The sequence below is a fragment of the Struthio camelus genome, chromosome 9 (genome assembly GCF_040807025.1).
Source record: "Struthio camelus isolate bStrCam1 chromosome 9, bStrCam1.hap1, whole genome shotgun sequence".
In the NCBI taxonomy this organism is placed as follows: domain Eukaryota; kingdom Metazoa; phylum Chordata; class Aves; order Struthioniformes; family Struthionidae; genus Struthio; species Struthio camelus.
In genome coordinates this window covers 20,621,700-20,648,879 of record NC_090950.1, presented here as the reverse complement: position 1 = coordinate 20,648,879, position 27,180 = coordinate 20,621,700, and the positions used below count along the sequence as shown (strand labels likewise).

At 44.1% G+C, this 27,180-nt stretch overlaps 1 protein-coding gene across 23 annotated transcripts in view; it reads left to right on the top strand.

Moving 5' to 3' along the window:
- The window catches only part of LPP (LIM domain containing preferred translocation partner in lipoma), a 356,455-nt gene that overhangs the window by 167,184 nt on the left and 162,091 nt on the right, over nucleotides 1–27,180 (top strand). For all 23 annotated transcript variants that reach the window (XM_068953857.1, XM_068953865.1, XM_068953870.1 and 20 more), the window contains one exon: nucleotides 8,730–8,842. In XM_068953857.1, the coding sequence (XP_068809958.1) occupies nucleotides 8,730–8,842 (113 nt within the window). The remainder of the gene's footprint in view (nucleotides 1–8,729; nucleotides 8,843–27,180) is intronic.

Below are 27,180 nucleotides of genomic sequence, written 5' to 3'. Positions count from 1 at the left end.
GTCAAATCTTGTCAGGAGCTCCTAGCGATGAGCAAATGAGCTCAACACCATAATCTAATAAACAAATAGATAACCCGTTTCGGTTTTGTTCTGAGTCAGGCACTTTGCCCTTTGTTGCATTGCTTCCTGGACCTTTCACTCCTCTGAAGAGAGGGATTGTGTGTGGGAATGCAGCACATGTTTCTCCTCCGAGGATAACGTTTGCTCTTGTGACTTAGATGCCCTTGTTTCCAGCACATTTCCAGTTGTTTGTGTTGAAATCTTTCCATCTCAGCAGGCTGTTTCTGTCATTTTTTTAATCATTTGGAACGTACTTTTGTCCCCGTTACTGGACGTGAGCAGCTGCAACTGAAAGCGGGATCTCACTGTACTAATTGCTGCACAGACCAAGTAAGATGGACTCTATTCTTACCTCTACATATAAACTTATCAGAGGGAAGAAAAAGGAAGACTTTGCATGCCCATGAAGTCAGGCGCAGTGTGGTTAAGCGACATGCCCACAATCATAAAAAAAAGGTTGTAGCAAAAGATTGTACTTAGAGCCTCTCTGTTAATTTTACGGCACTCTTCCTCCTATTTTAACACAGAAGTTAGTTAACGTTTTACAGTGCCATGGACAGTTTCTTGCATTGGCTCAGTAAGCTGCTCTAAAGCACTGATTTATCATCCTTACAGCTGAAATATCGTACTAGCAGACCTCTCATCTAGGTAGATATCGATGTCATGGAGGTATACATTAGGTATAACGTCATCCAAGTGGGAGTAGAACTGGTCCGTTTGTGTAGCGTTCACAAAATGTGTTGCTGAGGTGAGCAAATATGTTCTCCCTATTGCAGAGAGGCTGAGGCTGGAGTGGGACATCACTGGAGGAAGTGCCGTGTCCCCACAGTAATACAGAAAAATAAGTAGAAGAATGAAAATGCAGCTTTCTACAGATGCTCTTGTACTTGCTCTTGTAGTGACATGTATTGTAAGTGTATAGTGCATAGGATGACTGGGTAATGTGCATGGAGGAAAACAAACTTTTGATTATATAAATCTTGCCCAAACCTACCTCCCTTGTATGCTTCAGCCTTTGGGGCTGTGGGAGCATCAATTGCATTCTACTGGGAAGGATGGTGCGGCTAGGTGTCTTCAGACACAAGCTGATTAAAAATGCAGTCTTTACCATAAGCATTGTTTTCATGTCAGAATTTTTGATAAGAGATATCCAGTGTGGTGAAGTGCATGAGATTTTGCATAATTTGGGGAACTGAGCCTTTGGTTCCTAGCCATGTGCTAATTACTACCTTTGAGGGTGTCTTGAGAGGGAGTTCAGCAAGTTCTAACGTGAACCAAAGATGGATGGGGTTTTCCCCATTGGTGACCACAGGCTGAATGAAAGATCTATATGCTGGTTACTAAAAATAGCACCTATTTGTGGTAAATAAAGTTGCTTAAGAAAAGCTGAGTCATTTGAAATGAGCCTAGCTGGGGGTGCCAGCTCCATTCCTTTTAGTGGCCATGCCAAGCTAGAAACATTTAGGCTAGAGTTCGAGTTCCAGTCACGCTGAAGTACCTGGCTATATCTATACCTTGATAAAAGCACAGTTGCCTCCCGCCAGCATGTCAGCCTTCAGGTACATTAGGAGTCAAGTGTGCTCTGCAGAGCACCCAGTAGCAGTACCAGAGGCTGTGTTTGCAGGCTGAAAGGTGGGCAAGGTGGCTCCTGAGCTGCTGTCTCAGCTCTGACACAAATGCCAAAACAGTTAGCCTTGGATCAACCCATTGGCACTCTTCCGTGCAACTCCTTCTTCCCCAATGCAGCCTCATCTGCGACCTCTGAAAGCTTTTGTAACTTATTCTGGCTCTGGTAACACTGGAATAAATGCAGAGCGATTCCAGTGGAGCTATTTTGGATTTGCATTTGCAGTAGGAATTGCACTGAGAGGTTTTAAGTTAATCCCATGGTCATTCTCCCCGTGTATATTTAAACACAGAAGTTAATTAACATTTGAAAGTTTCACAGGCTGCTTCTTTCATTATCTCAGCGAGCTGTAGTAAAAGGCTGTGCATCATGATGGCGGTAGTCTGGTTGAAGTTGTGCAATTAGGAACAATAAGGGGAAATTGTTTCTAACCGATCCCAGTGGTTTGGGTGCTTGGATCATGCGAGTGAAGGTTGAGATGAGGAAGTATAAGCTGCCTTGGTGCATGTTGCCTATTGACTTTCCATGTAGTAAACAAAATTACAAGATGATTATTGGCTTGTGTTTTTTATTTGAAGCACATATTTTAAGCAGGACTGCGATTCATAGCCCTGAACTGTAGGGGACTAATGTTCCTGTTCTCCAGCTGGGAGAAACTAATTCAACATCTTGTGTTGTAAACACTCACTCATTTTAACTGATTACACCTCCAATGTTCCTCAAATCACTAAAATTACTAATTGCTATTCCTTACACATCAGAGAGTGAATCCTGAATAATTAACCCCAAATAAAATTAGATGAATTGGCCCTTTTAATTAGAATCCCTGCTGCTGTTTGTTCTGAGCTTCCTTTTCTTACTGTTAAGAGACTTTTAGAATGATTAAAACTGTTTAAGACTTAAACAGCCAGTGACCTTTTAATACAATATAAATCCATAAAAGCAATATTTCAGCTAGCAGGTGGTGAAGTAAATTTTTAGTGCAACTACCTGACAGATTCAGTATTCCTTTTTTAAATGCTGAGAATGAAATTAGCCAGTGTGTGTGTTTTTTTTTTTTCTCCCCCTGCTTATTAATACAGGAGCTGATTAGCAAAAGTATTCAAATGGTAGGATTAGTGATTGGTAAAGGTGGTAATTTAAACAGTGCTTTTGGTTGGTGGAGCTGCCTTATTTTAGGAATGACAGGCCAGTCTGGTATATTTAGATAAACTGTGTAGTTGGTATATAATCTTGTGACAGCTTCACATGTGCAAATGTGGTTTCAAATGACCACTCCTGACATGTTTTTGGCCAAGGATGCTCCAACACAAAACACAATTTTAATTGTGTTTTTTCCTTTGTCCAGTGATACGTGGTACATCCAGATGGATATAGGGAAGTATTCATTTTGGGGACTTAATGGTTTGGAGGGTTCAGAATGGGATATGTGTTCATACCTGCTAGTCATCAGGTCGTATCTAGTGCCAATGAATTTTCTATAAAAATCCTTCAGTGTCACTTTTACAATAGAAAGTGTTTCATACCGCTTAAGAATACTGTAATATTCTGCAGGGTATTGCCATTTTTGTTGTAGAATGCAGGTATATATGTGTGGAGAGAAGTTTACAGTGACCCCATTCAAAACACTTTTTAGCCCAATGCCAAATGAATTAGGATCTAAGTGTAAGTCTTAATCGTTTCACTGTAAGTAACATACAAATTACAAATTTTAGCTCTCTGCAGTAGAAGTTAAATGTCTGACCAGGCAGTGGAAAATGACTATATCTCCTCAGTGTTTTCCAAAATACAGAGCACTTGGATCAGAACTGAAACACATTGAGAAGGTTTTATTCCATCTTTGTCCTTATTCTACTCTGAGGCAGGGAATAACTTTTGTTCTTCAGGTGATTCAAACTGATTCTGAACCAACTTCAGAGTCAAATTATCATGATGATGATGATAAAGGGTTATTTTTGTTTTGAAGGAGGAAAATTGAAAACATCTGGGCATGTAATCTTCAGATGTCAGCCAGAGATTTGGGAACACCAGTGTGAATCCTGTTTTGTTGGTTGATAGATTTTGTAAAGTTATTGTTTCAGAGAAAAATAGGATGTTTTGCTTTTCTGTGTTTCTGAGGGTTTTCCCCCTGCATGGTCTCTTCTTACTAAACAAGCGGGACCTTCTGCATGTCTAGGAGTTTCAAAGCTGCAAATCTTTTTCCTATCTAAACAACCATGTCAGTCAATGGGGGAGGCAATTACTGTGTTGCAATTTGTTTGTTGACTTGCAGACATACCTCCCCAAAAATAAAGGCTGGAGGCATAGGGCCCTGCAGAAAACTTAAGTGCGCTTAAGAATTTAAAGGTTGGACTGTACGTGAGAAAAGTGTTTGTTACACGAGGCAGGAAGTTGATCTCAGCTTGTACTTGTACCCAGAAGGCATCAGGTGTCCAATGGCAAAAATCAAGGAGTTTCTATTCAGTTTAATAGTCTCATGCTCATATAGGGGTCTGTTAAGACTTTGAGCAATTCTTTATTTGCACATTTGAAAAGTATAACAATGAAATGCTTAAAATGCTTTGGAAAGTGTAAGAGGGAAATTTTGAGGGGGAGGTGGTAAGACCTTGCAAATGCATTTGCATGGCACAGTTTTGAATGAAGCCAAGAGCCAGCCTGGGACCTGGGGGATGTCAGTTCTGTTTATGGCTCTGCTATAGTTTTCCAGCATAGCCGTGATTGACTGACTGAATTTCTCTCCTTTCTTCTAATGCCTCGATTGTAGAATACTGGGAGAAGGAATTAACAGCCCTGTCAGTATCTGCCCTCCCTTGTTGCCTCTGTCTGGTGCTCAGGGCACAGGAACGGGCACTCTGGGTGTGCCGCTGCGTTAGCCGGCTACAGAGAGAAAAACACAGAGTTGTGGTTTCACGGCATGTTGTTCCATCATATGCGAAGTAACTGGGTTTGCGCATTTGTTGCGTTGCGTAGCGCGTTCATAAATTGACTCACGGTCTTAGCAGCTGTAAGAAGAAAAGAGCAGTTGGCGCAGTGAGGAATGTTTATTTCCTCCTCTGAGCTTATGACAATCAGTAGAGGTTTCTCACTGAAGAAGCTGGAGAAGGGCCATGGCTAGGGGTGAGGAGGAGATGGCATCCCCTCCTACGGAGAGGCAGGGTAGGACTCCCTGTGTGTTTGCCCCCAGCTGCCTCTCCAGCCAGTGGGAAGGGAGTTACCATCAGATGATTACTTCACCTGTCTTTAAGTGGTAAATTGCCTTCTGGAGGTGCCTTTTATGTTGGCATGGCAAGGCGGGAGGAAGCATAAAGCAATCACACTCCTAACTGAAGTACCTCCCAAGTGTTCAGACTGATGCCAGATGAATTTTGACCCAAATGCCAATCTTAGTTCTGAGCGGTAATCAATACTAATAAGCCTATTGTCTGTCTTATTCCTTATTCCTGGAGTGCCAGCGGGACTGAGTAAGACCAGAGAAGATGTGAGCTTTCAGGGTGAGACACGTTTCCTACTTGCCTATGGTTAATGGGAACACAGTAATGCTAGAGTCTGAGTTCCCCTGCGGCTGCCAGGGCACCCACGCAGACTGGGAGAGGTGGTCCCTTCCCCGAGATGTCTCGTGGCCTGACCAGTTCCTCCTTGATAAGGTCAGGAGCAGATAGCAGAGCTACCGGCTACAAGGTCATGGACTTCCCTGCTTCCTGTGGCAGTTCACTCAACTCCAAGCAAAGGAAACATGGCCAGCTTGCAAGGCTTCTGGGATGAGGGAACAATCCTAAGGTGTGTTTGAGCAGTCCGTAGTGAGATACTGGTTACAGGTAGCATAAACTTTCTTTAAACTTTTTTCCTCCTTTGCTGCCTGTACTGTAGCCCTGTTTCTACCATGTGCCTTCTAAAACTAAGTTGTTCAGGACACAGGCCCTGTGGTCTTTGCATGCTTCATTTCCTGTTACCCAAAGGAGATTTATAGCAATGTCAATAATAGCAATACAGTAACTGCTTGCCTTGCGACATTTAAGACAATTTTCTCCAGTGAGTTCAATGGGAACAGAATCAGGTCCTATAACTGTGTGTGGGAAAAGGAGAAAAGTGCAGTGGCAGGATAAATAACTAAAGCTGTGAAGGAGAAAAGTCCATCTATTCACAGAGGACCAGGAAAAGGCCAAACATCTGCAAGGTCCATCCAGTTCATCAGGCATCTGGTCTCTCCTTCCCAGGCTAGAAACTTTCCTGTCGCCCTTCTGGGGAGCAAAGCGTTATCCTACACAGAGAACTGAGTCAGCAGAGCTGTGCTAGTAGGTGGTAAAGGCAGCTGTCTCCTACTCTGAAGGACAGAGTTTTTTCCAAACTCTATAAAAGAGTTCTTCTCTTTGTTTCTATCTTTCTCTCTTTTTCTGAAAAATCTAGCCAACCTTCTTTTTCTTTTGGGAGGAACACGTCTTCCAGAGGTGCAAAATGGTGTTTGCTTTTGGGTTATTATAATGATTGTCCTTCTCCCCTTCATCTTTGTGTTTATGCACGAACTCTTCACCCCCTTTTCTACTTTCAAGCAATTTCTTCTATACCTAAATTTTACTTTGATGTTTTGAAATATTGTAGTAAAAGGAGCATGTCTTGACTATTGTGCAGTGCTTTGCAGGGAGATGACTCTTTGGCACTGGAGCTGGGACTAACTGGAAAAACTTCATATGAAGTGTGTTCTTTGGGAAGTGTTTATTCACTGAAGTTGAATTTGTTTGCAAAATCGCATTGGTTGTCTGGAGTTTCATTTTCAGAGAAAAGGAAAAAAAAATTACACAGCACTAGAATATCCTGGCATTTTTAGAACGGAACCCTAAGATACTCATTTCAAAATATTTCTTCTTTTCTTTTTACTCTGCACTATATTTCATATAATTTAAAATAAAAAATTGAATTAATTATAGGGTAAAGAGCAGATACTGCAGAAGTTGTTGTGCGTACTCTTTTTTTTTTTTTTAATAGATCAGTCCTGAACTCTGTAATATCGTCAGCCAGTAGGTTTCATAGGATTTTAGCTGTTGGATCAATATGATTGTTTTAAATTGGTTTTCAGTGTGTTATTTCAAACTGTCTTGGTACATCTGTGTTTAGCATGACACTTTTTTAAGGATTCAGATTTTTTCTTTTTTTGGTGAGTTCTAGCCAGTCTCACTTTAGGGAAGCTGGGAATAAATGATTTTCCTGGGAAATAAGATCCCTAAAAATTCTCTTTCAGAGAGCATATGGCTTTAGCAGATTTGGAGTCGAATTTAAAAGCTTTCCAGGATTGCAGACCCATCTTGCTTCCCAAGGCAAATAGCTTGAAACTCCCTCGCAGCTTCTGCTGCCTAGCAGCCGTTTGTGCCCCTCTCGTGGCTGGGGCACTGGGGTGCTGGAGTTTGCCCCCAGGCCGTCTGCGGACTGGAGATTGCTGCAGTTTGCTTCAGCACCTCTCCAAGAGGTTCGGAGCCTGCTTGTTTGTAATTTGGGATGGCATGGAGGGATCTTCCTGGGAGGCAGCGTGGCATTGCATTAAGAAGTTGATGGTCAAGTAGGGAGAGCGTATTTCCTCACAGAAATGGTTAAAACCCTCCAAAAGAAATAACTCCTAAACGTGAAATACATATTGTTATTCATTTCTCTTATCCTGGATAATGCAAGAGAGCCAGCAGTAAACAGTTCCACTTGTGGCATGAAGCTTTAGAAGAGGGAATAAAAATAAACTAAACTAGAGCGGTCCAAATTGCAGGCAGCTGCCTGCCAGGAGCCAAGTGCAGTGCACATGGCGAACTCCCCTCTTTGCCTCCTCCGGTGCCCCTGCCAGCCTGCCTGCCTGCTGCCCGCAGCCCCTTCTGCTCTGCCCTTGTGCTCTCCTTCATTCTGCAGTCTCGTCTGAAGTCCTCTGGAAAGACCTCTGCTCTCTATGCCATGTTGGATTGCTTTATATCCAGTATGCTGCTTTGTCTTTACCTCTGCAGTTTGGGGAGTTTAAGACAAAGGCAAATTGCAGTGTGGATACTTTATACATCAGCCACACCTCAAAAGCGTCCTCGGAGTTAAAAGACACGGATGCTTCTGAGCTTAAGCCCGTTGCTTACTTGGCTGTTGTCACGAGGAAATGCTTGCTGTCTTCCCAGCAGGTCCCTACGTGAGGCTAGCTACAAAGTCCCTGTAGGAAAGGAAAATGCAGGGAGTGTGGCTCCCTTCCAGCAGCAGGGATACGGGAGAGGAGCTGATCTAGAGACCCTCACTACTAAGCTGCCAAAGCCAAAAGGGGCAGGGGGCTCCTGGAGCAGGCAATAAAAAAGGATGTTTTCTCTGGTGGGTCCAGTGCCTGTGAGTCCAAGGCAGTGATTTCACTCTGTGCTTGTAGGAAGTTGGCAGCTTGCTTGGTGTTGACGGGGAGATTAAACAGGCTTGACTTGCTTGAGTCCTGGCCCCAAAGACTGGAGCTGCAGTGCCAGCCTTCCAAACGTCCTCTCCAACTGGATGCCCTTGCTTTTGGGTAGCATCTAATACTGTCTTTATAGTTGTCAAAAGAGCTGGCATAATTTGGCAACAAATGGGAATGAACTGGATGAGATTCATGGCAAGGCTGGACTCAGGGCATTCATTATTGCAAGTTTTGTAGCCCCCTGAGGCAGGTTTGAATGAGACATAGGCTTTGGGGTTTGGAATGACTTGTTGCTCCCTTCAGTCTGCATAACAAGTCACCTTTTGTTGCTCAATGTGAGGACCTCTAAAAAACTTACAAATATTAACAAGCTGTTGTAGCCATCTTGAGGAGAAGAATGAGTGCAGCTAAGCATTCAATGGTTAAACGATGTGTTAACTCCTGTACTAGGAAGCAGTGGCAGAGCTGGGAATATAGCACAGTTCATGCTAGGACGCAGGCTCCAACTACTCAGCTCATCCCTCTCGTCTCTTTGTAAATATCTGCTTTTTCTCTCAGAGGCAGTGACCCTAGTGGCCCAGGGACTAAAATGAAGTGGGAAAATGCTGGTGCTCTGCTGTGAGTCTAAGCTCTCTTGATTATCTCTCCTAGGGGATTTCCTTCCTCCACCTCCACCTCCTGTTGATGACCTTGGGAATATGTCTGCACCACCCAGTGCCTTCCCCCCACCGCCCCCTCTGGATGATGTTTCTTTCAACGTGCAGGTAAGAAAAGACTAGAGTTTTGTTGTTAGTGCAGAACTATTCTAAAGCGATGTGTAGAGATAAATGGATGTTCCTCAAACGAGGTGGCAAAGTACTGCGGTTTGAGATATGTGTCATGAACACCCAAGTCCGCCTTAGGAATCTGTGTTTCACAGGCAGGGGAGTATTTCCGTTCAGAACTTGCTGGGCTATTAAAGGATTTTTCCCCTCCGGCTTGAATTAGAGGACTAATTGCCTTATGTTCATGTGATAGTGGATGGGAGTGAAACCTTCCCAGAATGAATTACTTTCTGGAAGGCCCATCTCCTTCCACTGACTGTGGAGAGACCTTAGGGCAGTAATCTAATCCTAAAAGTGTTTTACTTAAATGCCTAAAATTAAGTGAGGTAAATAAACCCTGGCTCAGGCTCCAGCGATGTCACTGAGACCCTTTTCACCCACCCACTTTTTGCCGGACTGGATCCTCTAGACTTGCCATCTGGATGAAATTGCGACTTCTGAGGTGCATCAGGCAATGGCATTCACTCTGTGGACAGGGAAGTATTAACACCTTTGTGCAGAAATTGCTGGCTCACCTGGAATGCAGTTTATTGTTTTATTAGGTCGGTCACATTCAGGAAAGATGAATTCAGACTGCAGTGACAGCAGGGACAGGCTGTCAAGATGATCAAGGAGTGGGGAACTGATCTTGCTGGAGGAGACTAGAAGAGTTTGGTTTGTTGGCTGAGCAAAAGGGAGGCTGAGAGGGGGTACAGTTGCAAACTTTAAATGCATCTGGGGAATAAACATCAGGGAGGCAGAAGCAGTATTTCAGCTCAAGGTGAGTGTAGGTGCAGGAGTGGGAGGGGGTGAACTTGCCGGGAATGCCCTTAGGCTGGTAATTAGAAAGTTTCTAACCACCAGGGATTTGCAGGTCTGGAACAGCCTTGTGAAAGGAGTACTGAGAGCAAAGCAATAAGCTAGGTTTAAAGTTGATCAGGCTTATATAGCCAGGTGTTCGGAGTCACATGAGGCTGCCCTGGGTGACCCAGGAAGGTTGCGGTAGTCCTGTATCCCTAGATCAAGATAAGCCTGAGAACAGCCTAGTGGATAAACATTAGACAGGACTGAAGAGACTTCAGTTCCTAGCACTGCCAAACTCCAGAGTAAATTACCTACTTTATGCCTCTGTAAAAGGGAAGTAACGTTTCCCTCCCCTATGGAGGTCTCTTGCCTATTGTGGGATGTTCAGATGCTATCACAGTGTCTGTCTAATCACGTTCCTGCAATGGGTTAGGCAATTGAAGCAGTCTTTGAGAGGGAAGGGGTTAATGAAGATCATGTTCTTTGTTGCCTGGAAAAGGCTGCAATCATCAGGGACATTAGCCCACTGAGGAGCATGGCTTTTCCCAGCCTTGAGGGAATGAAGTAATTCCTCAGCAAGTTTTGTTCTGTCTCTTATCTTTCCAAGATGAGTGGACCTCTTGGGAGCAGGGCTCAGACTGAGTTGGGAAGTGACATAGCAACGGGCTTCTGGCTAGGGACCAAGCTCTGCAATTGCAGGCATGGTTCCCTTTGTCAGAAGCCTGGCAGGCATGAAAGGTCCATGTTGCCTCAGATGCTTCTCTGGGGTCAGCCCACAGCCTGGGGAGGTTCCTGGGGTGCCCAAGAAGGTGGCTTTACTGTATTTATTGCAATGGCTCTGCTCGACTTCCTCTTATCTCCTGATGCTCATGTCTCCCTCGTTCCTGCAACTGTCCAAAGATTTGCCTCAGCTGCTTTGGGCTTTCACTGAAACACGCCTGTTGGTAGAACCACCAGACGGGCTGGCTCTTCCCTGCTGAGCTCATGAAATTGCTATTTGTCACGCCCTTTTTCTCTAGCTTTGGAGCGCCAGGGCTGGAGCAGTGTTAACAGCATTGGTTTTGGCAGGCGTCTGGTTAGAGCGAGATTTCTTTGCGTGGTGGCTTATTCTGAAGAAAGCAAGCCTTGGAGTTGCATCCCAGCACTCCTGCTTATCACCACATTCAGATTTACTCTATGTAGCAGACACAGAGCAGGCTGGTTGCTTTGTTTCTGTGCCTCAGTTTCCCCTTTGTTCAATGCAAATGCTGGCACAGGAGATCCCATTCCTGAATGTGAAGCAGATCAGAGGCTGCTGTCTTGGAGCAGTTCTGCCTCTACAGCCTTGTACAACACCCTGTTCAGTGCAAGCCCTTTGAATTTGCTCCAGAGTTTGAAATTCATCTGTTCCGGCAAATCAATCTCTTTGAAACAGAAAATTCCCTCCGGATGGTAGTGCGTTTCAAACTGATGACAACTTTTGAAATATGTGCACTGTGGTCCCAGGTAAAGCTTTTTATGCTAGGTGTTAAGTTGATGAAGATAGCAACATAGAAATGTTTAGCTTATTATCATGTCATGCATTACTGTTAGCAAACGACTAAAAGCTAAACAGATTATTACAATCTAAGTAGTAGCTTATGGATTAGCAGTTAAAATAATAATGCTCAGTTTTCATAGGCCTATTTATCTGTGGATCTCTATTTGGACAATGAAACCGGCCACTTAGGATCAGATCCAAAAAAGTACTTTAGTATCCAACTTCCCTTCAGATGCCTACGCTCCGATTGAAATCGAAGATTGGGCCATGAAATACCTTTGCAATAGATCTAGCATTTTCTTGTAGTTTCTGTTTTCTCATCCAGGTCCATCATGCTCAGATTCACAGCAGGTTTGGGGAGGACAGGAGAAGGAAATTTAAGTTCTTTTTTTATTGACTGTAATTATTTGAAAAAAAGGGAAAGAAAGAAAGAAAAGGAAGTGTTTATTTTAAAAAGCAGCATGTTGGAGCTGGGGGAGAGATCTGTTGGGAAGTTCCCCTTTGGCTGAAATCAGCCAGCAAAGGCAAAAGCTTATTTCCAGAATGCTGGTGAGGGTGCAGTGATGGCATGTTTGACAAATAAGGACATATGGAAAGAGCCTTTTGCCACGTTGGCTTGTGCTCAGTTTAAAAGAAAACAAACAAAAAAAAAAAACACAACTGAAAAAAATCCTGGACAGGAAGAAAAATGAAATCACTATTTGTCAAAGAGAGATAGATAGATCTGAGAGGGAGAGAGCTTTTTTGTTTTTTTGTTTTTTGTTTTTGTTTTTCCCTTCTACTTTCAAAAAAGGAATTCTGAACAGGCTGAGGAAACCAAAAGTGAAAAAAACTCTCATAAGAATCCTTTCAAAGTGCCCTGTTTCATTCATATAGAAGGACCCTAGCTTACAGCATTGATGGTTTCTTGAGTGTGGGCAGATATAAGGGAGCTAGACTGTGCGCTGTGTCCTGTCGCGAGGAAAGCTTGAGCTCGCTTAGTGTGCAAAGCGGGGAGCATCTTAATAGTCATATTCTGGAGGCTTCATCTCTCCACTAGCCTTGGTGGCCTTCTGACTGGCTGCCCCAGTTTTGAAATGGCCAGTTCTCCTAAAATTGCAGGTTCAAGCTGAAGAATAGCCCACTTTACCTGTGTGGGTCTGCAGTAGATAAGCTGTCTGTGACTTTGCTTGAGGCTGGAGTGGGCCTTGGGAGGTTTGCGTGAGGCCTGGCTGCTCTGCACGGCGCATCTCGTAAGAGGAGGGTTTCACTCAGACCTGCAGCTGGTGCTTTACAGGCTTGGCTCTGGCGAATGAGAGCTTGGCAGGTTGTTCTTCTGCCTTGATCATCCTGCAGCGGCATTTGTGGCTTCACCAAAGAACACCTTAAAGCAAGGTTGCAGGATAGATTATGTGAATTTTGATAGCCTGCTGAAAACATACTGCACGTCAGCTGTAACGTGGGGGTGCTGGGCGTGCAGGATGCTCTGCAGAGGTGGGGGCTTGCCAGCGTACCTGCAGTTTTCCAGAGCCTGCGGCCACTCCAGGCACGTTTCATATCAGGGCAGACCCTGGCAGCGTGGAGCAGAGAGGTGACCCTCAGCTGTGGACCTGCAAAAGGGAACCTTTGAAAAACGTGCTCTCCTGAATCCCCACTAATTATCTGCAGGTGCTGTGTCTACAACAGGGATCTGATTTTAATTTGGGACCCTAGATGCTATACCATAACACAGAGAGGGGAGAATTGTGTCCAGCCAGGGGATCGTCTCTTTCCCAGCAGCTCCTGGCTGTTACCAGTGTGCGTGTTATTGACAGACCACAAAGCACTTGGTGAAAGAAATGTCAGTCTCTCCCTGGTAGGAAATTTGAAGCAGAGAGGATGATTTGGTCAGGTCACCAAGCTGGCCAGTGGCAGAGGGAAAATAACACCCAGGTCTCCAGTGTCCCAGAGCAATTCTCTGTTTGTCTCGTTATTGTACGTATTGCTAATTAGTGAATAAACACCGTGAGTTGCCGAGACCAGAAAGAATTTGGGATATAACAAAGGAGGAGTGCAGAGGTGGTTTAGGATGGTGTTTAGAATGATGAAACAAGCAGAGTTTATTTTAATGGCTGTGTGAAGTGTAATGTAAAATAGACTTTAATATAACAGTTCCCAGGGCACTCCGTCATAAGCACCTATGCGCAGAGGGGTTGCAGAGCTGTTCGGTGTGTGGGTAACGAATTGTTTCCCCGTTTAGGCCTGCCGGCGTCGCAGGCCAGGTTGGCACCTGCCGTTTGATTGATCTCTTGCGGCGTGCAGGAAACCAGCGGAGGGCTGAGGGGAGCAGATCTGCTTTGCCAAGGAATTTGGGGAGGAGAAATGCTGAAATGTAGCCTGAAGGCATATACGCCGTCCTCTGGGAGACTGCTTAGAAGAGACCCGGCTCTCTTCTCCCTCGTGCTTGCTCTCAGGAGGGTGTGAGGCAGTGTGGATAGATGTGAGCTGAGAGTGCCTTATCCATCTAAGCGCCAGAGGTTGCTAGGCATTTTGCTGCCTGACTTCCTCTGGGCGAATGTTAGTGTTGCTGCCTCTCCGTGGGCTGTGACTCATCGGCTAAGCAAGCAGCCAGAACGACGGAACTTTTTTTTGGGCTTGGATGCGTGTATCGACAAGTTGTTGGGGAAAGAAAAAGCGTGATTTTTGCCAACAGGGGGTGCTGCTTTAAATAGCGCATCTCCCGCGCCGCAGTTCGGAAGCGCTGCTGGGCTCTGGTTTTTCTTCAAATCGCCTTCCTTTTAATGTGTGGAGAAGCCGAAAAGGCCAAAGGGAGCAGAACATGTGTTCAGCCTCCCTCTAGTGCTAGATTTTTTTAATCGTCAGGACTGTTGGCCAGGGCCTGAGGCGCTCGCTAGCGAGGAGCATCCGTAATGCCACGGTGCTTTAGCTGACGAGAGGGCTGCCTCGCTCCCCGCAGTGAGTGGCAGCTCTCGGCGGCTCTGCAAATAACACTGTGGTCTGTGTGCATCGCTCTCAATTTTAGAGTCTGCTTTTGCAGGTTTCTGAGACTCCTAACCTGATCTATTAAAATACATGTCATAAACAACTGCCTATTATCTAAAGGAAGCCATGTCCAGCAGTCTAAATAAATTTCCTGGTAACGTTAACCTTCTTACTCAAACCTTGACTTTATTAGAGGGCTTCTGAGGGCTCCCTTCCTCTGGCTTCCTCAGTGTTTGAGAAGCGGGAGCCTGCCTTGTTCCGAATTAGGCTCAAACAAATAAGGTGTATGCTCCCTGCGTATTTAAATGCTCACAGGCTCTCTGTGCAGGTCAATGTGTTTGGTCTGTAGCTGGGGTTTCCTTGCACTAAGGTAAGAAAAATCAGTAACACAAAGTGTATATGATGATGAATGTTTGGATGCATGATATATAAAATGCATATGTGTATATGTATGCATATATATTTTTGTATATGCATATGTAAGAAATGCACAGTGAATAGGGATGTAAGGCAACGTTACTGGGGAACAAGCAAGCACGTTTTGTCCTCGCTGCTTTTTTAATCCCTTTCTGTGGGTAGCATGACCAGTAAATCCAGGATCACAAGAGAAAAGGAACACTGAGCATTTCTTTCAGTCAACTCTTGATGCAACCCATCTTATACGCATGTTTGTTTTGCAATGCCAAACCACATTCTATTTTAAATCTTTAATGAACCTCTGTTCCCATCTATGTAAGTTTCCAATACTTACTCTCTTCAGAATAGACAAAGATGCTTATTATAAACCACAAATTTTACTGAAAGGGTAAACTGGAAAAGTTTTAATTGTACTACCTAAGCCTGCCATTCATCTCTCTGCTCGGCTATTAATATCTTGGCAATGTTATAACATAATACAGCCTTTAATAGCTAACCTCTCGGCAAGGACTACAAAGGAAGCAAGGATCCAAACAGTTAACTATTCTTATTATTGTCATCATGGTTATTACTTTATTATTTAATATATTTGTTATGTTGTTGTTTAATGTAGTGACAGCATATCCAAAACGTGCGAGGTCATGCACTCGTTCACACTCGTGCGTTCTTTGGGAAGAGAATTGTTACCGAGCCTGTGAAACCCACTGGGAGATGGAACAGAAGTGTCTTTGGATAAGCTGGCAAACTAAGGGTAATGAGGTGAGGGAACGGGGTTAACAGGATAAAGCAAAAGCAAACACAGGTCATACAGGTCATACGTAAATGTGGGTATGGGACCATCCGAAAATAGCAATAGGAGGAAGAAAGGTCAGAGATGCTGTTGACTGTGATGCTCAGGATCATTAAGCTAAAACAAACCCAGGTGAAGACCCAAGGCAGTATTGTGTTCATGGGCCCCTTAGGTGCAAACAGCGTGGCTGTGTCCCCTGGTGCTGTACTGAGTTACAAGCCCTTGGGGACACATCCTGGCTTGTGTGGGTACATCTCTTCCTGGCACACTGTCACGCTTGTGGTGCTGGAGCCAGGTTTGGTGCCCACAATTGCAGAGATTAATCCAAAGCCTGGATTATCCACCCATAGATAATAGAGACTTAAACATGGTAAGTAATAAGGGAGGCATGGAGAGAATGCAGAAAAAGCAGACAATTTTTTGCTGTCAAACAGAGACAATACTGGCTTTTGACAGACAAAAGGAATTAACAACATCTCTGTATCCAAAGTAGACTTATTTAAGCAGATGGAAAAAAGATGATGTGAAGATGTGGGCATTCTCCCATTGAAGCAGTCGAGCTAACTGATGGAAGAGGTGAGATGATAACACGATCAGTATTAAAGAAATTTCCATTCTTATTTCCGAGTGCTGTTCAAATTTTCTTTTGCATTAGGAGGTCCCAGGAAAGATCTCTCTCAAGACCACTTGCTTCATGTCAAATCCTGGATAGCCCCTCTGGCATTAGGGAACTGTAACATAGCAGCGAGACTTGAGACGAACAGTCTGTGAGTTGCAGTAGCAAAGAAAAATTGTTAAAATTGCAGTAGAGACAAAGTATTGTGCCTTTTTTTATGCAGCTGACTGGAGTTGGACGATGTGGTTAAGAGGACAAGGTCTTTTGATGAAGCTTGGGCACGGTGGTAGGCTGGAACATTACAGAGAGCAGGAAGTCAGAGAGAATGGGATTCCTGCCTTGGTTTTAATGCTTTTAAGTACTGCAATACTGTGTGGTAATGAATTAAGTTTTAATTGAACAAGATGAAAGGAGATACAGAAATACTGATTGGAGACTCTAGTTGTCTATCTTAACTCAGTTTTACAGCTCCCAGAGCAGCTCAAAGAGTAAGGCAAACTTTATCCTATTTGTTGGAAGTTTTGTCCAGCAGTAATGACACACATAAGTATAGAAAAAAATGGGAATGCATCTAAACTCTAAGAATTGAAGCAGCTCAAATGCATGTTCCCTCTTTACTTTTTGGTTTCCATTGTTGAACCACCCATTGACGGGTGGTTTTGTTGTCAGAAAGTATTGACGTTTCAAAGAATGTGCAGCGCAGTGACTGAGCAAACTAAGTGATGGTAGAAATGCCAGTGAGAAATGTTGTTGTAGCCAGAGTTAGAGGAATTTATTCTAGGACAGAATGGCATACGTCATTTTAAATGTCTGATGCTATTAAATTCCATCTTTACAGGGCCATTCCACACAATTGTATTTTTCAGTTTTGATTTGCTGATGAAAATGTAGCAAGTTGATTAGCTTTAATGCACAAAGAACACATGAGTGTCTGGAAAACATCATATCACATTTTCAGGCATTTGTTTTTAGCTGTATGAGAAGAAACCAGAAAGGTTTGGGCCAAACTATAGCAACTCCAGGTGTTGCTTAAGACAGCAAGTGACAGCTCTGTCACAGGTGCCGTGTAAGCTTGCTCTCCTTCAGCAGTCCTGATTCACAACTCCTTCCCTCTCTGCCTCATCCTTCTGGTGTGACTGTTTTCTCATGGACGTGGCCTCATGGCCCTTTGTCTCAGGTCTAGCTCTATGTTCAGCTCTGCTAATTCCACTCATTCCTGACTTGCTCTCCCCCTCCTCTCCCTATGTCTTGGTCTGCAAATTCACTTTCTCCTGCCCTGCAATGCAGCTCTGTGTTTTTTCTGAATTTTTCACTTCTGAGGCCGACCCGAGGGTTGTGGCAGCACCATTTCCCTCAGCTCTGGATAAGGCTCCCATGTGAGAGCAAGGGAGTGGGATTGAGTAGATGCTAATATTGGGTAAAAGTCTTTAAAAAAAAAAAATTTAAGTAGAGAATATGCTTTCGCAAATCCCATTTGGCTTCTATGATTGTATTGGCTCTAAACGGAAGTATAGTTAAAAGATATTTTCCTGAGGCCTAATGTGTAATGGGGGCACCGTGATTTCTGACGCACAGCTGCTTTCAGGCATGAATTCTTATTGAAAAACAGCAACTTGCATTCATTTGTCTACATTTGGACAGTACCAAAATAAACCTCAGAGCTCATCTGAAAAAGAGCTACATACTGGGAATTCTCTTAAAAGAGTTTTGCTGTGGGTCTTGGAGCAGTACAGATTACTTGTTGTTCAGAGCTATGTGTAGTTCAGGTACCCCTTCTTCATCTGAGGTTCTCACTCAGGAAATGTTTAGAAGGCAAGGTGTCCAGAGAGGGAGTTTAACGTTTAAGAAAAGAAAGAAAGAAAACTCGTGGTCATTCAGCCAAATCAGATACTACCTTCCCTTCAAGGATGCAAGATGGAAGTGGGCCCAAAGGTTTGGAAACAGAGATTGCAGACTTCTTGAAGGCAACACCTTTCCTCACTGAATCAGTCCCATGGGGTCTGCTCAGCTGAGAGTTTCTTGCCTTATGGACAACAGCAGGAGATGCCCTCTAATGCAGCACTGGGCTTCCTCCCCAAAAACTTGTGCACGGGGGCAGACCCCAGATTTTCCTCTTCTCAGTTCTTAGAGACGTATAATAGATTTTTAACTTGACTCAGTTCTAAGGAAGAAGCCAAAACCAAGCCGTTGACTTTCATGTAGTTCTATACATCTGTTTTTGTGAAATGTTGCCAAGCTCTCTGGGAGACTCTTGAATTCTTGCAAACTTTGTGGCGTGTGCCCCTTCTTCTTACAGCAAAACAAGCAAACAAATTCAGAAATTGTGTTATATGTTTGATTTCTGCACTTGGAGCTTATTCAGGCTGTGAAGATTGACTAGTCAATTTTAATATTTTTTGTGTTGATTTCATAATAGCTTCACAGTTCTTATTCAGGAGTGCTTTCTCAAATTCAGAGAAGCTTGACTGCATGCTTAAACTTCATTAAAGTTGATAGAACTTAAGCACACGTGTAAAATTAAGCATATGCTTATGTTTTATGCAGTCTTTTTGCAGGTGACACAAGCAGCTGCATATGAGTTTCCAACATGTGATTAAATTCCTAAAAGAGTTTTTTTAAAACAGTTTTAGTCAACCTTAATTTTCTGAAATTGGTAGCTTAAAAAAAAAGTACATCTTTTTTGATTAAAATTGCCTGAGATGTGTCCCTTTTAAAAAGCTCTTCATTTAACTGTCACAATATACAATCTTGTGTGGGAAAGAGTTTGTTCATGTAAATTTAATTTCCCGTTAAAGCAGTACAAACACAAAGTGATGCCGACAGATCTTTATGAATGCACCCTTACTTTCTGACCTCTGTAGGTTTGGGGCCAGGCAGAGCCATTAAATTGTCAGCTGTACCCTTCTGCGTGTCACAGATCACAAAACTTCAGCCCGTCGCACGCAGAGAGACCAAAGGCATCCAGTCTTGATCCACAGATATTAAGAGATGGAGAAACCCTGGAAGTTTGTTCTAGTAGTTAATTACCTGCAGTGTTACACGTAATTGAATATCTCTTTTATTTTCCAATAGAATTTGTCTGGCTTCAGCTTTCAGCTACTGTGAGGTGTTCTATTTTGCTAGACTGGGCAATCTGCTCTCCGGCGTTTTTGTTCTGTGAAGCTGTTTATATATTGCTGTCAAGCTGCTATTCAGTCTCCTATATGATAAGTGAAACCAAATGAGCTCTCTGTGCCTCTCATTGTCAACTGTTTTGGCTTTTTTGGGGAGCCTCTCGAATTTTTGAAATGCTAACTCACAAAGTGGGCACAGTGTTTCAGTGTTAGTCTCACCAAAAGCGTGGAAAGAAGTAAAATTGCTAAACCTTTAGCTCAGCACGTTAGTTGCTTCAAGATCACATGATGGAAAGGAGATTGTTTGGTGTTTTACCCCATGGAGTAGGGAAAATCTACTGCTAGAAGCAGTTTTCCCTGGTATGGCTTCCATTCTGACGGCATTTTGTGGAAAACCATCCAAGATAAATCCTGTCAAACATTATATGTCTTTCTTCTCTTGTTCCTTACCATTTTCAGCCTGCTCTTATTTGACAGTGCAGCTCACTTAAAAGTTTGAAAGAAGTGTTTCATGAGTTGTTACAATAATAATGAAAAGAAAACAAAATGAAACATGAAAACAGTTCTGCTCAAGGGGAATATTGCAAAAGAGTATCCTCACCTATCCTTTCCTGGCTATTCAGTTCATTGAGGCAGTGCTTTGGACAGCAGATGTGTGTGGCTGTGTATAACTTGTGGTTTGTCATGAATGACCTTTGAGATGTCCTGCGCAGTTAGAGGCATCCTCCTCTTCCCTGTTCTCTTATACTAGAAGAAGAAAGAGGAAGGCTGCAATTTGGCCAGGATGTGAAAGGTAAGAGTCTTTGCTCTTGGAAATTGCCATGGGATCATTTATAAGCGTAACTTCCATGTAATATGAGTCAGTGGAAAGGCCTTCGTTTATTGTAGTGGACACTTAATGAGCTATTCGGTTTCTCTATTGTATCCAGTATCTCCTTTTAGTTTTCGTTTTTTCTGCAAGCAGCAATACTCTACGGGGATCATCAGCTCTGCTTGATGGCTAATTAAACGTAAATTTGTGACGATATTGGAGCAGATTTTAGGTTGGCGGGGGAGTGGGCAAAGAAAGGGGAAACTTTCAACAGGCGCCATAATTATCAATAACGAGTCCTAATGTAATTGCATTAATTAAAAGAAAAAGGATATATTCCCTGCTGCTGTAAAGTTAGTTACAGTTGGTAACAAGTCATGCAGGGTCCGAAGGATTTCATGGCCGACTATTCTTGCTCTGTGAATAGAGAAGTAGCACTGTCCTGCAGAAGGCATAAAGAAAAAAATGATATATTCCGTTTTCTATCGTATATTCTGCTGATGAACAAGAACGTTTCACTAACTCAATTTAATTCCCAAGGACGAGTGATTGTAACTCCACCCGGAGAATATTAAATTGCCTTAATGGAAAAATAAACTGGTTTTATTCTCCACCTTCTCTCCTCATCTTCCCAACTCAGTTTTCAAATAACTTTATGTGTCTCCTTAGTTTATTAATACACTTCTCATCTTGCTGCTGATTTTGCATCTGGTAGCACTTAACACACAAAAGACTCCCGAAGCTTTTGATCAGAGATATTAAGTAAACTACCAGGACTGTCGGGTCTGTTGCTCTGGCAGATGCCGGCTCATTGGACTCCTCCTCTCTCTTCATCCCTGGGCTGTTCCTTATCAAACTCAGCCTGTTGCTTTCATGTGCTTAAGGATCACGATGCCTCTTCCTTCTGCACTGGCTGGCCACAGTACAAAGATCCTCCGGTTGACTAAATGGTGTTTGCAGCTTTGATGTATCTTTCAGTGCCACAGTTTTTTGAAAGCCACGTTTAGCCAATCTTGAAACCTCCAGGTCTCCCTTCTGTGAGCAACGCCCTATGGTCAGAAACCCCGAAAAGCCAGATGTGGGTTTGAAACCTGCGATAGAGGTATTGGGACCTCTATGTGTGCTTTGGGTGCTTCGCAGAGTGTGGCTGGGCTGCAGGGTGGCTCTGTTTGGTGCATGAACCTGCTTGCTGCATCCTCCTCCTGAGGGCGTTTCCTCTGCTCCATCCTGGCCTCGCGCGGGGCAATGGGATGGGGAGTGCTGCACGTCTGCTCCCTCACCCCACTGTTATCCCTGTCCCATCGCTGCCCCTGGGGGAGTTTTGCTGCTGGCTCCAGGCTGGTGCTTCAGCAGAGCACACCTGTTGCGTGGAGGCTGTCTCGTGAACCTCCACAATGAAGTGTCCTCCTTTGTTGTGTCTTCTCGCTCGTTGGCTTCTCCAGAGCCAAATCTTCTGTGGTCTTGAGAGCAGGTCTGGGTAACCCATGCATGTTTGTGACAAAGGTCCTCTTTTCCACTGAGGTTAGGTGCAGGAGCTGTTGGGGAGAGAGGGCGGTCCTGGTCTCCGACCTGGCACTGCCTTGTCAAATCCAGGGATGAAATACCTCCTCCTTACTGAGGAGCTGATTTGGCCCAGTGGATTAATGTTGTCATCTGGCAGCCAGAAGGAGCTTAGTGGCGTTTCTGCCTTACCCTGCTTAGTGCTCTCTGGCACTTGCTGCTCCCCCACTACCTGTTTTCCCTTTCCAGGGTTGGTTTCTAGTTAACAATAAGCTCCTTGGGACAGGGATGTTTTCAAACTATTCATGTGAACAGTGTCTGTCAGACTGATCTCTAAGTACATACAAAGACTTAATTGTAATACAAATTCATAATGGCAACAAAGTGCTTTCCCCCTTTCTCTCTCTCAGGAAAATAAAAGGAGGAGAACTTGTTAGCAATCCTGCTGCTGACCCTGCCTTGGCCAGGCCAATGCACATAATGCAGGCAGTGCCGAAAGTCATCCAAATCTCTCATCCAAAGCTGCTATTCCCTTAACTCTCCCGTAAGAACTGTTGTCTGCTGCTCTGTGACCGGTGTTCTCCGAGAAGCTCCTAACGTAGTATCTAGCTGGCACTTGGAGGAGGAAGGCTATGTGGGGAGGAAGAGGTTGCTCTCCTTGACAGGTGTCTCCCATGAGGCTGAATGCAATCCACTGGATTTTCTGTCATCTCAGCTGCAAGGAGGAAAGAAGTGGGTTCCCAGGTGTTGGTCTGAGCCCCGGCGCTGTGATGATGATCAGTTATTAACCTGCAGAGACTGACTTATGCCCACTGGCAAAAGAAGTGACTCTGGCTGGTGTCAGCAGGCAGATACAGTGCAGAAGTGGAGGCTTCATATAAATGCAAATATCTGTAAAGAGCCAAACTGGGTCAGATCAGCAGTGGTCAGTAGGAGGTATCCAGGGAAGAAATACAAGATGGTAAGGGGAAGCATGGAGTAATATATATTTTTATATATATATTTAAGTTTCTTGATGGAATTTTCTTCCATATAGAGATATGGATATAGGATTCCAGCTGCTCTTGGAATCCATGTAAACTTGTAAAAAACGCAGCTTTTTGTAGCAAGGGGTTCTACCACTTAAAAGGATGTTGTATGAAGAAATACCTGCCCCATTGTCTTTGTTTTGATACCCTCTCCTATCCTTTGATAGGAGGATGCTCCTTCTCCTTTGATACCATTCTTCTTCTATTACCTGCTTTCTCTGTGTTTTTTTTTTAAAATTCATTATTATTATTTGTCCTTTTTATAAGCTCCTACACCACTGTAAGGTTATAAATTCGTTGTTAAGATATAATGAGGTATCACCCAGAAATGCTTAGCAAGGAACTTTTTTTTGCCTACGTGTTCATTTGCCCCAGCTATGATCCCAAGCGATTCTTTACAACACCCTATTTCTTCAGAGATGAGAGCAATTAATCCTCAGGAAACCCACTACTATTTACATTTTATATGGGTGTAGAAGCTCATTCTGGGACTGTGGCTAGACCAAACGTGTACCACAGATCTTGGACTGAGCTGACCTTGGGCATAAGGAGTGCAGCACCCTTGACCGTACTCTACACTGTTGGTGGTTAGTACTCCTGTGCGCTTTGGGTGGCCGCATCTCTGTCTCCTGAGGTTGTTGCAGCACAATTGCTGATGCGAACTCTGCCAAGGGGCAGAGCTGGCACGTTTTTGGCATTTGGCACGTTTTTTGGCTTGTCTTGGAACAGTAAGGGAGGCCAGTGTTCAGTGGATGGTTGGCATCCCTCCCCCCTCTTTATGCCTTGTTAGGAAGTATTTCCAGCTAAGCCCACCTGCTCATGGGGAGATCTTCAAAAACGGCCAGAGTTGTGGAAGTGTCACTCAGTTAGATGACAGCAGCATCAGAACGATACAGAATGCTATCTTTGAACAATCCACTTCAAACTTTTGTTCAAGTGTTGTTCTTTTGTCCAGCTAATATGCAGCAACATAAACTAGGTAAAACTATTCTGTGACTTAAAGAAAGAAAGAGCAGAGGAAAAAAATCAATCAAATACTAACTTCCCTTTGGCTTTTATCCGTGATGACATCAAAAGACTAAAAAGGATGTTTCAGGCCTGCCTTTAGCCTGATGGAACAGCAGGGAAGTTCTTTTCTATTAGATCCGTGATACAATCACGTCTGCTGAAATCACCATGGTCACATCTGCTGAAATCTTCCATCATTTCAGGTTTGTTTCAAAAGACTCAATCTCCCTGTTTTAAAGGGCATGACTACATTTCCAGCCCTTGTGATGCCTGGAACAGCAGTTTTGAATGAAGTCAAGGTTCTTGTATTCCGCCCCTGCCCCAGCCCCCAACGCTCTTGTCTCCATGTGCATTCTTAGTGGGGCAGCCTCTCTGAACTGTTTTAATTTGTATTAGAGAATGTGAAACAAAATGTTTGCACTTTGTCTTTAGGTTCAGGGGAGAATAGATCACAGCAGCTTATTTAATTTCTGAATGCTTCATTTTTCTGATATATGCGCTTAAGGATACGGTTTTTTTGCACTGTAAATGGCTTTTGTGACCTTGGAAAGAAGACTGGGAAATTCTACAGTAAGAGAAACAGGGTAACAAGGGTGTGTGTCTGAAAAGGATCTTGCCTCTGGCGATTGTACTGTTGGAGAAAGTGCAAAGAAAGAAAAAAAAAAAATTAAACACAAGCTCCAGCCTGGAGTGTATGCATCAAGACTGAATCACTTCTCTTCTTCTTCCTGGTTAAAATTTCTCACATACAAGTCTCTTCTTGTATGTAAAGTGGATGCCATTGAAATCAAACATCCTTCCCCTCTTCCTCACCCCAGCTAAAATAGGAAATAAGAGCCCCATCCTTCTTTTTTATTTATTTATTTTTTTGTCTGTGTCTCTATCTAAACACAATGCCTGAGGCTGTGGAGTAGAAAGAGATGCAAACTCTTTGTTTGGAGAGCTGTTTCATTTGCTCTTCCTACCACTTCAGGCTCTACCCAAGGGTCTCCAGAGCCTGCAGAGAGTTTCAAACTGTTGGTGTGGTTTGCGACCTGGCAGAAGCAGGCAGCAAGTAGAGATCTGCAAAGGATGAAAGGCAGGAAAAATAGAAGGAGATTTTTCAAGTGCCAAATGCCATGTTGTCTCTTTGCTAGACTAGCCTGTTGTGGCTCCATCCCATCCTCAGAGGGTCTAAACCCTCAGCAGGTTGCCCTGTGGCTGCTTGGATGTTAGGAGGTACAAGGGGGAGTGAAGCGACGAGCTAAAGGAGCTAAATTCTATGAAACTAACGTCCAGTTCCATCTGCTGAGCATTTAGCAGCTCTGCTACCTTGTATGTGGCTCAGCGGGGTTTGCTAGAGCAAAAGACAACAAAGTCTGCTTATCTGCTATCTACCTACTCACAACCCGAGTTTTGCCTAAATGCCTCTTCCTCACTCTACTTGCTGCTTAGTCCTTTCTTTCCTGCTGTGGCACCGTCACTGCCTTTGCTGCAAAGGACTCTCCCATGCCATGCATTGCTACCTTTTCCATCCCTGACACCTACACTCTTGGGTGTCACAGACCAGAGAGCTCCCCAAGCATCACAGTCTCCCAGTAAAACCACTGTACTTGGCCCCCCCCCCACCCCGGCCCGTTTGTTTCCAGTCATTAGCTGTGACCCTTCTTGTCTCCATGGTGTTCATCTCCATTCTTCCACTTGCTATTTAAGAGGTATTCTGTAGCTTGTGATTGCAAATGAGGCATTGAGACCTCTATTGCATGCAGGGCCCATGGAGTAGGGCGTAAGGAAGACCTTTTATCCTCCTTGTGTGCTCTTCCCTTTTGGCTCTGTTTCCTTCCCTTCTTTTCTTTCTGGTTGTCTGCTTAGGAAAGCGCAGCCTGATGTCAGTGTGGCAAGGCAAGCATACAGGTGTAACTGTCTAAAGTGTTGTGACAGTTCATGAATGGAGATCTGCGCGGGAACATGGAACAAGTGTATCTTCCCTACTAAACCAATGCTGGAGCATACTAGGAGATACTGCAGGAGATACTGCAGCAGGTACTCTGCTTGTCAGTTTTACAAGGAGATGTGCCGTTACCCTGGGGTTGGGAGTGGGTTTCTCACTTGCAACTGACCTGATGACTGGCAGAGATCGTTGGGGGAGAGAGCTGAGTCACAGAACACAGACAAAGCAGCAAGCGGCAATGTTCCCAGACATGGCTGACGCTTCCATACAAAAGCAAGATGACGAGAGCGTGAAGTTTGGATGGTGAAGCAGTTCAGAGCCAGTTAACGCTAGAAAGAAGGTTGCATGTCTAGCCTTGGCTCTGCTGTCTTGGACATGTCTGTACGTACATAATGGTATTGCAGTTTATGTTCCTGCATGCAGCTCAGAAATGAGCTGGCTGCAACACTCATGGAACATGCTCAGCTCAGCCTACATCAGGCAAGTTCTGAGCAAGTCTAAGAGGGACGAGAAGAAGGTGGATCTTGATGCTGGGAAACTGTGTTGCAGAGTGCCAAATCCTGATGCTCTTAAAATGTTGAGGCTTTTGGCTGTTGATTTGAATTGATGGAATTTATACCCTGTGACTCTAGTGTCACTTTTAGCCTGCTATCCTTGTAAGTCAGCAGGTAGCTACTGCAAAGCCAATTTCCATCTTTCCCTTACATAGCAACACGGCTAGGCACGGATGTGAGTCCCTGCGGGGGCTTGGAAACCAACCCAGCAGCCTAAGACATGTTCATCCTGCTCTTGTCTCAAGGGCCTATTGACTGCCCCAAGGTGCAACACTGCTTGGTGGTAAACAGGGCATGGAGAAGGTGAAACAGAGACTGAGAGCAGAGAGGAAAAGGGACACATGGGATGGGGAGAGGATGGACAGGAGAATAAAGGAGAGGAGGGTGTGTCTGGGTGGGGAAAGGAATTTGGGGAAGGAGAGGAACTTGGAAGGAACTATGGGAGCCAGCTTCTCCCAGTCTTTTTTCTCTTTGAACCTGCTGCAAGGAGTGGGCTTGGACATACGACAAGTGTTCTAGTTCCTCTTCCGTAGCTTGCAAAGTGTGATTAAAGGAGGTGATCTAGGATGGCCTCTAGGGAAATCAATGTTCTTTTTGTGTCTGTAGCCCAAGGAATGGCCTGATGGCCTTTGTAGCACAGGGAGCTAAACTTTGAGGTGCCTGCACTGAGGCGCCAAGTGTTCTGTAATGAATATCCTATGGGGTTGTAAGGGGGGGACCTGTGACACTGGTTGGTGCTGGGTGATAGGATTAGCAAAATTAAAGCCAGTTTTCATTGGACAGTGTGGGTTGATGGGGCTCAGCAATGGATTACCGTCACAGCTGCGCCAAGCTGCACACCAGGAATTTGGGGTGGACAGACAAGCCAAGCTGTGAAACTCTGCTGTATTTCTCTTTTTTACGTTGCAGTAGGGACTGAGACAGGGGATGAGAGTGTAGGAGTTGCAGAAATTCACGTGAGTGGATATTCTCTGGCATAAGTAATTTGTTGGACTGGGTAGGCTTATATTTGCTTTTTGTCAAACTCACATTGGCCAGGCCAGAGAGAGCATCCTTTTTCTTTTTCAACCCATTTTTTCATATTCTTCTGGCTGGAGGGAATGGTGCACAAGTGACATGTCTGTAACAATACAGTAAATCCAGATAGAAATAGAATAAGCAGTTCTTTCTGGTTCCGGTTTCAGTGTTTGCTAAGTCCGGGGCTTAACTGGTCAAAATAGAGCTATGTCTGCACTAACCTGTTGTGTC